This window comes from Sylvia atricapilla, chromosome 10 (assembly GCF_009819655.1).
Source record: "Sylvia atricapilla isolate bSylAtr1 chromosome 10, bSylAtr1.pri, whole genome shotgun sequence".
In the NCBI taxonomy this organism is placed as follows: Eukaryota; Metazoa; Chordata; class Aves; order Passeriformes; family Sylviidae; genus Sylvia; species Sylvia atricapilla.
The window spans coordinates 15288950-15306072 of record NC_089149.1 but is presented as its reverse complement, the minus strand read 5'-3'; the positions used below and the strand labels follow the sequence as shown (position 1 = coordinate 15306072).

Below are 17123 nucleotides of genomic sequence, written 5' to 3'. Positions count from 1 at the left end.
GCAAAGCAAAATGCTGAAATGGGATGAGTGACTTTTCTCAGTAAGGTTTCTTGATACCTAACAGAACACAGTGGCAAGGGCTTCCCAGTGGGGAATCAGCTGCCATAAGTTGTCCTGGCTGAGAGTACTGTAAAGATGTTCACCCCTGCCTTGTTCCCTTTTGAGACCTTTCCTGAGGTTTGAGAGGTTTTCTTTTATGGCTTAAAACAAAGGAAATGGAACAGATGTAAAAATTGCCAATACTCCAGCATTTGCTTCGTACCAAACCCATGCTGTTTGATTGGAGATGTGACAGCCCTGAGCAGAAAGCTGCTATAAATCAGTGTCTTGAGTGCTCCCCAGAAGGAAAAGAGCGAAGTAGGTGTGAAGTGTGGGTAATTATCCTGTTTCTTTAGTGTGTGGGTGGTAGTAAAGCTCTGGGAGAACAACTAAGCTGCTTGAACTAACTGGCTATTTTCATTTATTGTAGGTCTCCAAAAATAACAGTAACTTACCTGGTAACCTTCTGGAAAAAAGCAACACATGTGGAAGAGGAAGGTGCAACGTGACTGCATCAATCTGCAGGAATAGTGTTCCATTGTCAGGATTATTGCTGCAGGTAGTTTTAAGTAGCTGATCTTCTAAAATCATAGCTGAGCACAAGGGATAGCATGGACAGATTTTTTTTCAGTGTGTTTCACTTCAAGCTAATTGTTGGTTAGTTATCCCGGGGTTGCTTTTGTGTTACAGGTAGATAGGTTTGGGAGTGTTTTTTGCAGAGCACTGCAGCTGATGAAAATTCATGATCCTCAACCAGTGGGTTGCTGAAATCTGGGATGCTATAAAGGGAAAAGCGGTTCTTCAGAATGGTGCTGATCACTCTGGGGCTCGAAGGATTCTGACGTGGCTGTTCTCCTGGGAGTCTGCTGCTGTGGAACATGAGCTTGTGCTGGATTCAACACCTGTAAGGACATGGTACTGAACTCAAAGTCTCTAGAGAGAGTTTCCTTCATGGTGGTTCTAAATGTATCCATGGACCTGCCAAAATGGTGGGTGAGCAATGGTTTGAGTTTTCCTTGGTGCCAGACTGATTTTCAGTGGCAGTGTGATTGCTGTGTGTCACCCTCCCCTCGCTGGTGAGTGGCTGTTGGGTACTGGCTGGGGAGGTCAGATGCACTGGTAAGAACTCCCTCCTTTAGGGGCAGATTTGGGCACCTGGGGACAGCCAGAGCCCCTTCCAGGAAAGCATCTGCTCAATTAGTGATTGGTAGAAATCAGGCAAGAAATTTTGAGTTTCATGTTTTCCTTTAACTAATTATGGACAAAACCAAAATTTGCTTTTTCTAACATCTTGCCTTAGATTCTTGACTCCATGGTTTGCTCTAAACAAAGGTAACAGAAATAGATTTATTGGTGAGCTCCCTTGGAATCAGGAATGATGTACTCATTATTATTTAGATGGGAATTTTTTGTGTAGGAGATGTCAGTGTTGCTGAATTACAGGGATAAAATGTCTGACTTGCGTGTAGGAGGCTAAGTGCACTCCAGGATTTTATTTCAGTATCCACCAGGCTATTAGCTATCCTGTCTAATCATCCAGAACAGAATGGAAGGCCATGTGATGACTTCAGTTTTTTAATGTTTGTTTAAGCCTTTGGCAGAAGTGTTTGGCAGCTGTGGGAAGTTGGGTTGTGTCGCAGGGAGAATTGCAGATGTAGAGGAGAGCCTGTTGAGCCTCGTGGGTACAGGGAACCCCCAGTTGTAATCCTTGGTGGGTTGAGAGATCATTTCAACACAAATGTGACAGAAGGAGCTTGACAGCGAGCAGCTCAGCTGTCAGCTGAAATTGCCACAGCTGAACCTTCATTTTTGGGCTATAGTAATCTATGTTGTGTACAATAGCATTTTCTTTTCTGGGCAAGAAAGGTAAAATATGTGGACAGATTGATGCTTCAGAAAGGGGAAGGGGAACACACCTTCTCCAAGTTTTGCTTTTGCCAACCTTGTAGGAATTGTAATCATGTGAAGTTCCCAGCTAAGCTCAAAAGCAGTTCCCTCTGCTTCAGTGAACATGTGGCTGTATTTGGGGATAAGGTTTTTCTTGATGGTGTGATTTAGATAGCAAGTATATTATTGCAGGTTACTGGAGGTTAAAGAAAAAAAGCCACAAATTATTATCAAGCCTGGGTAATGGGTGGGTGCTGCTTTGGAGGAAAGGGAAAGAAGTAGGTGTGGAAGGATAGAAGGAACTTGTAAGCAGAATGCTGTTACATAGCTGCTGTGTAGTCAGTAGGGAATGCTTTTTGGGAGGATTACAGAATTATACAAGACTTAAAGTTGAGAGCTTGTTTATTTCCCGTCTCACAACTGTAAATGTAGGCAGTCACACACAAAGGTACAGGGCTCTGGGGTAAGTACCACAGGTATTTCATTGCACAGGCTGTGGAACAGGGAGCTGCTTTGGTAGCAAACTTGTGCAAAAGAGAAGCTCAGGATGTGCACAGAGGAGGGTTGTAGTCACAGGGGGAAAGATGTCAGGAGTGCTAAGCAAAAAGAACAAGCAGCCTGCATTTTTCCTAGAAGTGCCAGCACTGCCAAAGCCATGGGATTTTAGTTGTGTAGCTTGTTAAGGAAATGTGTGAGAGACATAAGGGAGAGAATAAGGTGTGAAGTGTTAATGGCACGGCAGGGCAAGCTGGGATTGCTGTGTGGCTGGGAAGGAGCACCCTTTGGCTTCTGCAGGGCCTGCAGCTGTGAGTGCAGAGGTGACTCCACTGCTGCCTGCAGCTCTGGCCCCTCCCGTAGCACTGGCAGAGTGTGCAGGAGGCTTTTCTGTGGTGCCAGCTCACACTGCTGCCTGCACCCTGCACTGACAGGTCACTGCAGCCTGGAAGATTGATGCCCTCCCCACATTGTCCAACTACAAGAGCACCACTGTGTCTTCAGTGGGTTAAAATCAGCTGAAAATGCTTCCATTTGTTTTTTTCCAGTTAATTTTTATCCACTATCAAAGTGCTTATTCTTTAACCCATTACTTACCTGAAGACCTGACCCTTCAGCTTTGCTTAGACTGGAAGCTCTGGCACAGGGAGTTTCTGCTGATACTTTGGGTTGTACCAGCGTGGTGCTGCTGATGTCAGTAGCAGTGGCAAGTCCTGCCCACTTTGGTAGAGAATGTGAGTAGCAGCAGGCACAGGCTGAGGCCCCAGCAGTTGAATGAGGTGTGAGTAGTTCCCTCCTTAAAGCTTTAGGAGTTACTGTTCTACCATATCCACTGTCCAGATGGGCTCTGCAATGCCCATAACCCTCATGAGCAGTACGTGGTGAAACTCGACAGGGGAATTAAAACAATTGAAGTCATAACAAGAAAGAAGAAATCAACACTTGCTGGATGCTGTCCCACCTGCCAGGCGCTGACAGCTCCAGAGTCTGGGTGCTGAGTGGTACAATCCTTGTTTAAAAGTCTGAGAATTTCACACCAGTCTTGCCACAGACTTCTTGAATGATGCTGTTACATGAAGATGTGCTTCCACTGCAGTAAATCTGGAGGAGTACAGCCTGATATTTTGACACATCAGGTGAAAGACCTTTTTGTTTAAGAAAAGCTAGTTTCTGTCATTCTGGCATCCCAAGAAACGAAGCATTCTCAATCTGAAGCTGACATTCTTTCGTTACTCCCAGGTGCCTTGATTCAGTTACCCCTGTTAGTGACCGTGAGGCCTGCTTTCCAGGTGGTTTTGGGAAGCTGTTGGTGTTGGCACATGGTTGGCTGCTGGAGGACAGAGTGCTGTGCTGGCTTTGCAGAGCAGTGTCCTGCACAGTGGAATCTCCTGCAGTGGACTCGGTGAGGCCAAGGACTCTTCTGGACACGGATGGGGCTCCTCCCCAGCTGACACCCCACTGTCCTTCAGGGACTGGACAAAACAGGAAAGATGCTAAAGGCTGCTTTGGGGGAACTTTTCTCTCCATGGGAACTGACCTAGTTCTTACTTTGAGTTTGCACAAAGACAGTTTGTGCTGGTTTTGATGCTGTTAGAACTTGAACAGTGTGTACACCCACAGTGTCTGAATCAGATATTCTAAACTAATAGTCCAAAATAGAGATTGCTTTTTCTTCTTTTTTTTTGGTCAGAGTAGAAACTACATTATTTAGTAGCCACTGGTCTTCTTCACTTTAACTGGTAGCTTCAGGAAATCATTCTTTCAATTGATTCACATGCTTTACATAATTCTGTGTTTTATTTGACCAAATGAAATCTGGGCAGTTTTAGGTCATTAAGAAACATGGCTGTTTTTACAAGAAGCTTCCTAAATGGATATCTACAGGAGGAGAGGAACAGATAGAGCCAACACCCCTAAAAAAAACCTCAAACCACCCCTGACTCAATCTCTTTGTCCTCTTTATGTAACTCGATGCAGAACTGTTTTTCTGAGCAGTTCATCTGATTCTACCCTAAAATCCAAAAGGATTGGTGGTGTTCAGACTCAGATCAGAACCTTCAGTTTTTGTAGGCAAATCTGCATTTCTGGCCTCTGTTGAAGGTTCAGCACCAGAGAAAAGGATGCTGATGTCTCACAGCTCTGATTCTTCACTTTCAAGTGGACACTTCTTGTGGAACTGGCACGATGGTCTTGTCCATTTAGCTCAGAGAGCTTGTCAGAGCCTGTCCTTGACCAGCCAGAAGCCCCATTGTCACCAGTTTTGCTGATGGGATCTGCAGTGTGCACACCCCCAGTCCAGCCTGCACATGTTCACCCTGCTTTTGGCAGAACAGTGGGAGTCACTCCAGCCCAAATCCAGATCCAGGGGGAGCAGGAGGGAAGTGTGGCCTTGGTTAATCTGTTACCATCTCACACACAGGTACACTTTGCCATTTAATGAGCGACTTGGGGGATGAGATGACTTCTGAGTGTCTAATCACTACAAACCTAAGGAGGCTGCACGTGATCTGTGACGGTTGGTTCAGAAAATGGAGGGTTGTGGTGAGAATCAGGAAGTGGAGCTGGGTATTAACAAAGGATGGTGTTTTGTATGAAATCCTCTTCAGAGCAGTCTGTGGGCTGGGTGTGTTGAGCACAATGGGTTTAGGAGTTTGAACCTTACCTGTTTTCTGTGTTGCTGCTGTCACTCCACCACTTAGTGTGATCAGCTTTTTCACCTGATCTCAGTCTTGCATAGGGGATTGGATCCTAGCTCCAAATGTGATGTGCAAGACTAGAATTCCAACTGAGGACACTTTTTAGAAAGACTACTGATAGTCTAGTGGAGACTAGGATTCTTCCAGAAGTGGTTAACTGTCCATTGACTGGGATGCTGTCTGGCCAGAGAAGTCTGGTTTGGCACTTCAGAAATTTCTGTAAAAAAGTGTCTCTGTAACTCCTTTGTGCGTACTGGTCGGAGATGAAGTTCTGGAAGAGCTGATCAATGATGTGATTATTTTAACCACTCGATGCATATTTACTGTTCAGAGTATTGCTACACAGGTAATCAGCAATAGCCAATTCTTGTGTGTGTTGCAGCAGGGGAGGAAGGGCAGGGGCAGGGTTGTTGCACTTCATGCCACTGCACTCCACGGTCCTGTGCCACTGTCACCCCATTTGCCTTGGGAGAAAAGGTGAGGATTTCTACCAGAGTGACTTCATTGCAGATGTAAAGCTGAGTATATTAAGCAATGCTCTACCTAAAACCAGATCAGACATTGCAACAAGGGGAGCTTTGAATAGATGTCACTACTTCCTTCACACTGGGCACAGAGTGGTTTTGAGCAGGGATATAAAGAGGTTTTAGGAGAATCTCCATCCTTGAGTGTACCCACATAGCAACTGGACAAGGCTGTGAGCAACCTGATGCATTGTCACAGCTGGTCACAGTCAGTGTGGAGGTGTAGGGTGTGATCCTGTATCTGTCTTGGGCGGGGGATTGTCCTTTGCCCCTCTACCCCACTCCACTTACTACAAAGCTGATGATAAGCTCAGAAAATTGACAATTTTAGTGCCAACAGGTTTTCTTCCTGGCCAATCAAAACAAACATGCCATGGATAAGGAAAGGAGGGTGCAGACACTTAGGGTAAACACAGAAATGACAATTGCCTTCTGTTACTGAGTGGTGCTGGCTGCAACTGACATTCCTCTGTGTGTATGTGTGTGTCAGGGTCTCTTGGTCCCCATGTCCCCCCGTGGTGTCTGTACACACCCGGCAGTGCCTCAGCCTGTCTGCTGGGCCACGGGTAGCTCTGGGTGTCTTTCTGTGTCCCCATGTCTGTGCCTCTTGCTGTCTGTGTGTAAGTTGTGCTAATGCTGCTGGAGCTGCCTATTCTCAGTGGCTTCTTAGAGAGTGATTTTTTTTTCTGTTTCCTCCCACCCGGCATTGACCCAGTGTCCTCCCTGGAGCAGAGAGTGACCCCTCTGGTCAGGTCCCTGTGTCCCCATTGTCCCTCCATGGGGTGGCTGCCCTGAGGTCACCTTCCTGCTCTGAGCAGCCCCTCGTGGAGCTGCAAGAGCACAACCCCCCCACTGACTTGGAAAAGAAACAGCTTCACACAGATAGATGGGCTGGAGACAAACACAGGCCGAGAGTCACTTTTACAAGTTTCTTTATGAAATTAAATGTTGCCCCTGGTCTGGGGGGAAGATATAGTGCAAGAAGGACTTTGTACATGCTACTGAATTCAGATATCCCTGGGTGACCAGACTTTGGTCAGCTACAGCATCAACAAACACTGGATTTCTGAGCTCTGCAGACAGTTAGTGCTCACCCACACCTGAGTTGGAATGAGCTGGTGTCTTCCTTCCACTGTCACAGGATCTCTCCTAACCTAGGGAATTCAGTCAGTATGGCTTCTAACTCTCACTATGGTAAGGCAAATCTTTCTTTTTGCTAACCAAGGTTTAAATTCATTCTTTTTGGCCACCATTTGAAACTTGGGTACTTAAAGTGAGGCTCTTATTACCAAATTTAGGCCTTTATAAAGCCATTTTCCATTTTTAAAAGTGTCAGTAACACTCCTTGAATTTGAGGGTCTGTGGGAGTTTGCATAACAATGACGTTGCAGAGTTGAACAGCAGACTCTGACTTCTGGGAGCTACGTTTGCAAATATTGACCTTTCTTTAGGAAAAAAAAAAAAAGGAAAAGAAAAGAAAAATTAAACAGACAAAACAGGCATCAAGTTAACAACATCTGACAAGAACAATTACAGACTTACAAAATACACAGTTCTGATTTTTACCATAAATAAACACATTACAAACAATGAGCATTTTCATTGGCCAGGAAATATGGCAGAACGATGGAGAGACGAGAATCTAAAGAATTGAGTATGGTATTAATTAGGCACATTTTTCTCTAACTTATGTAACTCAAACCCACTAGAGAGATTCTTCGAGTTGACTCATGCTGCAGGTTGGCACAGTTTAATGTAGGACACCGTTCAGCGGTGCTGCTGGACTAAAGGGAGGGAGGAGGTCACAGTGCAGTGCTCACTGTGCTCCGAGTGCCTGCAGAGGCTGCTAAGTTAGCCGGACACGTGGAGGAGGATCACAGCTCTGAGAAATGCGGGCATGGGGCTGGGCAGAGCAGAAGGGTTCATCCCTCCTCATCACGCACTCTGGCCCGCTGTTCTGAGCACGGCAGTGGCCACGGGGCCAGCGGGTCCCTCAGCTGCCATCCGCTGGGACAGCTGCCAGCCAGCAGCGGTGGGCACGGCGGGGAGGAGCGAGTCCAGGTACAGCTGACTAGCGAACTCTCCGGGGCTGCAGCGTGTCCGGGTCCGTGCTGCGCGCCCCTGGAGCTCTGCCTGCCGGGCCGGCCCCCGGCTCACCTCGGAGCCAGCTCAATAAATAGGGAAGGCAGGAGCACACGTGCCATCCTCTGTAAACACAGCGCTGGATGAACCTGGGCTCCGCCTGCCAGGACTGACGATAAAGTGCTTGCTCAGAAGGGCTTCAGGCACAAACGCGGGGCTGCCCCTATTTCCGGAAGGGCGTCAGCCTGCTGATGTTCTGCCAGAAGTTCGAGGGCTTGCGCTTGGGCTCTGCCAGCATGAACACCTGCTGCTGCGGGAGCGTGGTGGGCAGCGTCGGGTGCTTCTGCCGCATCAGGAAGTCGTAGTAGGGCCTGGTGACGGCTGGGAGGAGGAGGAGGAGAGGGGAAGCACGTTAGTTAAACACGGCTCCATTCCCCTCCCTCTGCCGCCTCCCCCAGGCCCCGTTAAAGCTGCAGGGCGGCGAGTTGGGGCTGTCTGAGCGCTACTCTTCCTATTTAACTCATCCTTACGTTCAGCAGTGCCTCATGTGCTCTAGTCCTAAAGGTGAAAGGTGCTGCACAAGTGTCAGGTGTTCTGCCAGCATGACAGCAGGGCTAGAGAGCTGCAGCTCATGACTGGTGATAAACTTAGCTGGCGTTTTTGGCTGTGCTGGGAGAAGCAGCTGCTGTGCAAGTGCTGCTGGTGCCTGTTACAACCTCCTGGGCTGCACCTCTGAGTAGGAATGGTCAGTGCCTGCGTGGTGGACAAGGCTGGCCTGTGCAGTCTCCTCTAATGCAGTGCCCCAAGGGCTTTGCTCTGTTAGTGTGGTCTGGCCTCCTCCCAAACTTCCCCCTCTGCAGCCAAATCTTATTTCTGACCCTTTTTAACATTCAGCCACGCTTGCTTTCAGGAGATGTGGCTGGGCTTTAAGTGCTGGCTGGGACCACTAAGAGGAAGTGGTTGCCTCTGTGGGTTCAGAGGAAACCAAGCAACGCCTCTTCCTGTGAGCAGAGAGAAGGGGAAGGTGGCATCCACAGGGCTGTCTTCAGCCAACTGTGCTGTGGGCACAGGAAACCTTTCTTTTGCTTGACTTCCCTCTCTGGCTGCTGCTAATTGCCCTTGTCTCTGGCAGGCTGAACGAAGAGCTTTGCTCGAGCATAGTACCTACCCCTGCCCAAGGTGCAGGTTTCAGAGCATCTTCCACAGGCACAACTGCCCAGCAGGAACAGCCTCTGCTGCAGTGACCTCTGTGCCCCTCTGTCTCCATGGGGATTACTACAAAACTTCTCTTTTGCCAAAGGGAATGCCATGCTGCTGGGAAAGTGCAGGCTGTACGCTGGCCTTGGAGCAGAAGGTGCTGGGGTTTGGCCGAGTGCTGATTATTTGCAAAGTGGCTCTCCTGGAGTTAAGAATCCTGACTCCAGCCATGTGAATCTACCTGGGACTGTAGTGTAAATTGTCACCATCTGGCCCTCTCATGAGTTTGTTAGTGCCACCTCATTGGAACTTCTCCCATGCAGTAAATACAGAGCCATCCCCCATTCTCACAGTGTTCCTGTGCTCAGGTGTGACTCACCCTTGGGCTTCCCAGCATGGTGCTGCTTGCTGGCATTCAGCATTGCCTGCTTTTTCTGCACCTCTGTGATGGAAAATCCTGGAAGAGAAAGATTTCTGTCAGCAGCAGGTCATCATTTGGTCCCTCAGGAGAAGACAGGGGTAGGCAAATGCCTGAGGTGAGAGGCCACAATTCCTGCCAAGGCTGGGGGGCCACAGCCTGTGCTGTACAATCCTCCCTGCAGGGTTTGCTGCCCCTCAGCCCATGCTGCACTGAGGGGAGAAGCCAGTCCAGGCCAGTGGTGGCTGAAATCTTTCAGATCACACTGGGCTGAATTAAGGATTTGGACAAAACACACAAACCCTCCTTTACAGTGAAAGCCTTTGACTGAACCTCTTCTACACTGTTCTGGACCCTGTGTGTAATGTACTGACTATTTTGTCAGCCCTGCTTGAACTCCTTAAGACACATCAGCCTCCCTGAGGACAAACTGCAGTGATGGTTTTTAATTGCACAGATTCATTCAGAGTGTGTAATACAGTAGCCCAGAAGTGTCCTGGAGCATGGACTGGCTTCCTCACCCTTTCACTCCTCAAGCATTACCTGATGGGTAAAAAAAGATTAAAAACAAGTAATAATAATAACTCTTAAAAACCCCCAATCTTCCAGCATTGCTCTTTCCATACCTGTCTCCTGGTCGAGCTGCACCTGCCTCCTTTCATTCTCAAACGCCTTCAGCCAGCGCTGCTTCTGTTCAGGCTTTTTTGCACAGAATAAATGGACTTCCTCAGTGTCTCTGCAGTGAAGCTTAAATGCATTTTTCACACTGATATTGAAGTCCTTGTCTTTCCCATCTTCTACATCCAGTATTTCCATGTCATCCATGTTGATCCGACTCTTGTAATACAAGATGTCCCTGCGCAGGAGGTCCTGTAAGAGAGATCACACCAGATGTTGCTGTTTCTTGGATATGATGGAAAATTTAACCTTCCTGATATCCTGTAAAAGAAATGAGCACTGGATTTGAGTCTGTGGAACTGCTGAGCTGCTGTGGGCACTGCTGGGAACTCCATGGCTTGTTCTGGCAGTGGGGTCAGCACAGGCTGGTGTCTGTGTTGGGGCCTGTCTGCTGCCCTGGAGTTGGGTGTTACACATGATCCCAAATCTTCATTAAGCCTCTGACACAAAACACTATTTGAATCCTTCAGTTTCAGCTAAAAAGCAAAAATAATCCTAATTAGTTCTTGGTGTTTTCGTTGACAATAAAAAGTAACTTTGAGAGCAGGGATTTTCATGCCTAAGTTACCTGGAGCAACATGCATGCCATGGAATATGCAAAAAACAACTGGCACATTCAGTTCTGAAATTGCAAAGGAAGGTACCATTCATTGGCTCCAAGAGGGAAGATTTCTTTTTATTACTCAGCTTATGAAAAACATCATGAGCTGTACTTACAGACTTACACGTGCTGTTAGCATGGCCTTACTGACTGCCAAGGCCCACAGCTGTTCATCAGATCTGTTCTTTCTGAATACAACACTAAGGTGGAAGCTCAGTTAAAAAACAAGGTAGTTAAAAGAACTTGTGTGACAGCACTCGTAATTGAGTTGTATAGAATAACCCCAGAAGCAGTGCAGTGCTTTCCTCTTTTGCTGTGAGAATTAGGCCAGCACCTGATTGCTGCGCTCAGGTGCACAAAACAGCTGAAGGAAAAGACTGCAAAGAATGCCCAGAGAAGGCTCAGTGGCAGGAGCACACCAGGCCAGGAAGAATTAAGGAAACAAAGCAGTAGAGAGGGATTTCACTTAAATCCATCAGCAGAGCAGTAGCCAGCATTCATGGGTTACCTTCTTGCAGCAGACAAGCTGGTGATCAAAGAGGAAGAACATCCTCTGTTGGCTCTTGGCTTGAGGGTGGGAGATTTTGGCTAGTTCCCCAGAATAGATGAGTTCTGAGCTTCTGACTAGGACATCTTCTCCCTGAGAACAGCACAAAGAACAGGTTGGTCTCAGCCTCATGTAAAGTGGGAGCCTGAATTCCTGCTGACAGAACTGATCTGGGAATGAGAGAGAGCCTCTGTGCTGGGGGACAGGCCTTGGCATCTCAGGGAAACACTGTGCCCTTGGCACCCAGAGAATGGGAACTGAATTTGATTAGAACAATAGCATGTTAAATTTTTTAAATCTCTTTTTCGAGGCAGTCTGCTCAGGAAAGCTGCTCCATCCCAGACATAAAGGAGGTACAGGGAGCTAAGAATTTAGCCTGACATCCTTGGGCAGGGAGACAGTGTGGGTTTATTGAGTCTAGGATTTAGAAAATTTGTGGTTTGTTTCTTTTATTTAGCTTTTTTTTTTTTCATGAGTCTACAGGGAACCTTGATTTCTTCTGTCACTATGCCAGAACTTGCCCTTCTGCAACAATAACCTGGCTTATTAAGAATTGAGGGGCAATTCTGCTCATCTTGAGAGTTTGAAGTCACTCAGGATAAAATGAGGGGCAAGAGAAATATAAGAGAATTTCACTAACCTACCTACAGGCTGATTTCATTCTGCAAGAAAAACCAGGGAAGCAAAAATCCCAGGGAACATGCAAAGGCAGCTGGTCTAGTCGGGTTATATGCCAGATCTGCTCACTTGTACTAGAAGATCATAACTGTTTAAATAAAAAAGAAGACTCTCCACAAAGATGGGCAGAGAGCTGAGGTGGGGCTGGCCAGCGAGATGTCACTGTAGAGAGAAGCTGTTGGAAGGGAGAAGAGGAACAAGGTGGGATTCCTTGGGCAGGCTCCTACCTCCCAGTCCTCTATGGAGCTCTGCCACTGGGCGATCTTGTCGATGTTCTCCAGCCGCCGCTTCCTCTCGTTAATGAGCCGAGCCACGTTCTTCATGGCGTTCAGGGCGGCCTCCACGTCCTTGAAATCCCTGGGGAGGGGCAGAGGGTACACGGCTGTGCTCCCTGCACTGCAGAGGAGCAGCCTGGCACAGAGCTGGGGATGGAACCAGGGCTTCCACCTGCCGTCTGCCCCAGCTCATCTGTGCTGCACTCACACCTGCTCCTGGGGCAGCTTCTCACACACTCGCTGCTTTGGAGGAAGATTATGGTCTGGTAACAAATCTTGGCCACCTCTGTGGAAGGGAGTTAAGTAATCAAACTTAGCTACAGAGGTGTAAATACAAATCACTGGAAGAACCTCCACATTCTCATTTTCGTTCTGCAACGTAATACAACGTATTCACAATGCTGCTGCTCCCGTGCAGGGACTGGTCTGTGGTGCAGAGGGGAAGCAGCTCAACAGTAGCTGGCTTGTGTCAAACAGGAGCTGATGGTTTATCTGGCAGGGTAGGACAGAGGCTGATCGGCCCTCCCCCACACACCATCTGTGGCCACCAGCTCCTGCTGCTGAGTTCAGAGTGGCTGGGAAGGAGCTGAGCTGCACAACTTGGCTCTGAGGCAACTCTCAAAACATCTGTGCACTTCCTTAAGGAGCTTTCTGCTCCGAGGTCAGCTCCAGACAACATACTTAGAGATTTAACAAGACATGCTTAAAACCATTCTGGGAAGTACCAGGGCTGCAATTAGGAAGGTGAGATTAAGTCAAACCACAATGGACCACTATCAACACTTTCATACAGATTTTTCATGTTGTCAGATTCTTAATTAAGTGACAGATATTTGAGCCAAAGGCAGTGCCTTCATCCTGCAAATGAGCAATGGATTTGGAGGCTTTGGAGCTGGCACTGACAGGGCACCAAGTGTGCATGGCTCGACTGCTGCAGGGCACAACTTCCCACTGGGGAAGTGTAGCTATATGGACATTTTGGGATATATTCAACCGAGGCTTTTGGAGGCAAAGTTCCCAACACCACCACCAGAAACATGCAGCTCTGTGGTAAAACTCTGGTAGATCTTTCCAGGGCAAAGCCTTTGGGATTCCCTTGGCTTGAGGAGTTCAAAGCATTCCACAAAGCTCCAAAGTATACATATGCTGGATTCACAGATACATGAGCCAAATAAAATAGAAAAGGGCTGTTAAAAAGCAGACCTTATAATTCTCAATCTGTGACAGGAAAACTCAGTGCTACTGTAGTGGAAAATTACGTATTTGACATAAATATACTTTTTTCCCCTGTTCTCTACAAGATAACTTGTAAAACTTGTGTTGTTGGCTGCAGCTAGCCACTGCCCTCCGTGCAAGCTTCATCAGGAGCCCATTTCCATGAGAGCAGCCTGGTCCCTGCCTGCCCCCTCAGTGGCCTACCTGTGCTGGGGGTTGGTGTACTTGAGCAGCTCGGCCAGCTGCAGGGGGTATTTGCAGATTTTCTGCACGGGGGTGAGCAGGAAGCCATCCAGGGAGATGTCAATCATCTTCTGCAGCAGGCGGCAGGCCTCGAAGAAGTAAACGTACTTGTTGACCTTGGTGAGGCGCGACAGCTCCATGCAGGCGTTGGGGTGGTTGTTGCAGTACTCTGAGTAGATCTGGAACTCTGTTTGCTGCAAGGCACAGGGAGGGATTCACTGCCCATGTGCCCCTGGCACAGACCCCCGTGTGTGTTGGGTGATTTGGATCCTGTCATTGCAACTCTTCAAGTGATTTCTATCCTCCTCAAGCTCTCAAGACCTAAAGCTTGGTCTTGAGAGTGTGCTGAGTGTGTTGCAGCTTCAGCACCTGCAGCTCCTCTGAGAGACCCAGACATTCCCACATATCCTGCTCTGGGCTCAGCTGAAAGCTTTCAGTGCCCACACCAGCCACAGCTGATCCAGCACTGATCTGAAAATACCCTCACTGCAAACTTCGTCTCTCTCAAGGTTTTGGAATCTTCCTTGATTTTCCCTGAAGCACAATGTCTGGCAGGGATTATGGTGTTCAGAAGAAAAGGTGCTTTGAAAATGCTCTTTCCACAGCCCCAAGAACTACAGGATATTTCTTTGGGGAGTGGGGAGTGGTTGAACAGGGCTGGGGTGGGGGGTGGTAGCATTGAGTTTGGTTGGATGGATCTTTTTAAAGAAAGCTTCAGTTCTGTCAGATAAATTTCTAAATCCTCTGGCTTAATCCATGCTCGGTCAACCCCTTTCCCATGAAGTCAAATTTACTTACATATTCCAAGAAGCATGAGCCAACCTCACTCAGATGTGGGTGGTCTTTGTTAAATTTCTTCTCTAGTGCTTTAACAAATTTCTTCTGGCACCTGTAGATGTCCTCAATATTCCCAAAGATTGTCTTCAGCTGTTCTTCCGTGAACATGTCCGCTCTCTTGCGGCACTGCTTAATGTAACCCTAGGAGAAAACCAAATTGGGAAGCTTCCTGGGCATCTGCTCTGTGCCAACAGAAAGCCTCAAGGACTGCACTCAGGTGTGCACCAGGGTCCTGTATTCCCTTCCTGCAGAGATGTCCCCATCTTTAACTATTATTTCCTCTAATGTTACCCTAAACATGTAGAAACAGAAGCTGCCCCAGCCCAGCGGCAGCCCTGGGCAATGCTGCACACACCTGAAGGGGTCACAGAGCTGCTTCCTCTTGCTGAAAAAGCCTTTCTGTGCCTGCAGGCAACGGAGTGCTCTGAGCCCAGCACTGGTGGATTCAGACCAGTGAAGTCCAGTTGTGGATGTGGTTTGGGTGCCTGTGTGAGGAGCTGCCCAACTGACTCCAGGCAGAGGAGAGCTCCCAGGGGTGGGGGGACATTGCAGCAGGAGAGGCTCGTTTGTCTGTGTGTGCTCTTTGCCCCAGATGCCTCTGCTGGGAGCCACTACACTCCTGTACCACTGCACTGGAGGGTTTTCTGCTCCTGCCAAAATTCCAACTGCCTTCACTCCCCCAGTGTACACCATGGATCTCCTTTAGGAGAGGTGTCACAATATTCAGCATATTTGACAGTAAAGGACCCAACTGGCTGAGCATCTCGCTGTGATTCTGATCTGAGCAAGACTTGCCTGAAGGCTGGAGCTGCTGATCGTATTACCCCAGAACATATATTAGAGAGGACAGCAGCGCTAGACATTTACTTTTCTCTGGCTTGGGAAATTCAATTAATTCCATTTAATCAGAGCACAAGTGAGTGCTCCAAATGCAGAGGCATCTGGGATTTTGCTGTAATGAATTGTCTCCTGTTTTCTGAGCATATAATGCCATTCAGCAGAACTGATGAAAATGCAGCCTCGTTTCCAGAAAAGTTACCTGCTTAGGGTCCCTTTCTGGGCAAGAATGGGACACAGCTCATCATCCTTCAGACAAGTTCTTACAGTCCCTTCCCCATTTATTCCTTACCTCACAAATGTCCTTCAGGTGCTTGATGTAGTCTCTCTCTGTGCTTATGATCTCATTGATGACGTTGGTCCTCATTTGGTCTTTGGTGGTCTGGCCCATCCCAAAGCGTCGGGAGTCGTCGTCTTTGCCTCCCTCTACCTTCAGCGGATAATCCTCCATGGGCTCATCCTGGTTCACTCGCAGCTGTGCAGGCACACAAGATGTTCACCGTTTGTACTGTAAGCACAGCTCTGCCAAGGAGGTTTGTGCCGGCCCACTGGAGGGCAGACAAAGGCTGAGCTGGGACAAGGTGTGAAGAGGGGCTGTGTATTGCCTGGAAACACTGTCCCCCCGGGAGGCTGAGCACAGACACTCCCCTCGGGGACGGTACTTTGAAGCCACCTGGCAGCTGCTCCCACCGTCACACAGGTGGCTTTAAGCAGGCATTTCTTGTGGACAGAAGTCACAGGAATAATATGGAGTCCTTCAGGAAGAATGCATATAAAATCAGGGCAAAAATAGTTTATCAAGTGCGATTTTTCTTAAATATTTGAAGGAGGGAGAGAGAACCAGTAAATGGTTGGGGGTTTATCTATTTTATTGCTCTCATGCTGTCGGTAACAGATGGCCTCTCGATAATATTTAAATTATTTAAATGAAACGTGATAATAACAATAATTTCTTTATGAAATTAATAAATAATAAAGTATTAAATGTAATAAATTATTTCCATAATGGCCGGGATTATTTAAAGAGAATTCCTTGTTAAGGTCAGAGCAGCTGCAGTTGCCAGCGGGCACGAAGGGAAGGGAAGGGAAGGGAAGGGCTGGGCAGGGCAGGGATGGGCAGGGATGGGCAGGGCAGGGCTGTGCGGGACTCCGGGTCCCCATCAGGTGGCAGCACAGGGCTGGAGCAGCGCAGGGCTGGAGCCGCCCCGGGCTCGGGCTCTGCCCGGCCACCGCCCGGCGCCTTTGCCCTTCGGAGCTTTCTCCTTTGTGCGACTGTTGTGGCTCTCGGAGTGCCCGTGGGAACGCTTTATACATGACTCAAAGGATCTGTCCCAGCCCAGAGAAGGAGTGAAAGACAGGAAGTTAAAACACACATAATTATCGAATTTTTAGTACAACGACACAGAACTGCTGTAAACTTTTCATGTAGTTTCTTCTAGCCTCTATGACTTACCACTTGATAGAAATACACTACATATAAAAACCAGTGCACACTCCTCCCTTGTCAACATCGGATGACATTTACTCACTGCTGAAGCCCTCAAGATGTGCAATCCTGGTTCTCCTTCACTGTGAGCAATATTTAAACTCAGATCTCGGCCTGAAACTCATGTGCAGTGCCAGAGTCCTGCAGAGTGACCCGAGCCTCCAGGCACACCAGCCCTGCCTGCAGTGAGCTTGAGAGCCGGTGGTCATCAGCAGGAAATGTTCTCCTGGATGCTTGAGTAAGTGTTGTGATTCTTCTGTTAAAAGAATTTCTTCCTCTGCATCCCTAATGCCCAGCACTAGTCTGCTTTACTCTAAGATATTACGGCAAGTTTTTGCCAGCCAGGACAATTCAACTTATCAGTAACATGAATGAAAAAATTCTGTGT

At 47.9% G+C, this 17123-nt stretch overlaps 1 protein-coding gene across 3 annotated transcripts in view; it reads right to left on the bottom strand.

Moving 5' to 3' along the window:
- Nucleotides 1-3225: 3225 nt before the first annotated feature.
- The window catches only part of ARHGEF4 (Rho guanine nucleotide exchange factor 4), a 124220-nt gene continuing 110322 nt past the window's right edge, over nucleotides 3226-17123 (bottom strand). For all 3 annotated transcript variants that reach the window (XM_066326040.1, XM_066326041.1, XM_066326042.1), the window contains 8 exons: nucleotides 15542-15724; nucleotides 14374-14553; nucleotides 13537-13769; nucleotides 12070-12199; nucleotides 11126-11257; nucleotides 9965-10208; nucleotides 9300-9377; nucleotides 3226-8104 (listed from right to left, as the gene is read on the bottom strand). In XM_066326040.1, the coding sequence (XP_066182137.1) occupies nucleotides 7947-8104; nucleotides 9300-9377; nucleotides 9965-10208; nucleotides 11126-11257; nucleotides 12070-12199; nucleotides 13537-13769; nucleotides 14374-14553; nucleotides 15542-15724 (1338 nt within the window). In that variant the 3' untranslated portion in view covers nucleotides 3226-7946. The remainder of the gene's footprint in view (nucleotides 8105-9299; nucleotides 9378-9964; nucleotides 10209-11125; nucleotides 11258-12069; nucleotides 12200-13536; nucleotides 13770-14373; nucleotides 14554-15541; nucleotides 15725-17123) is intronic.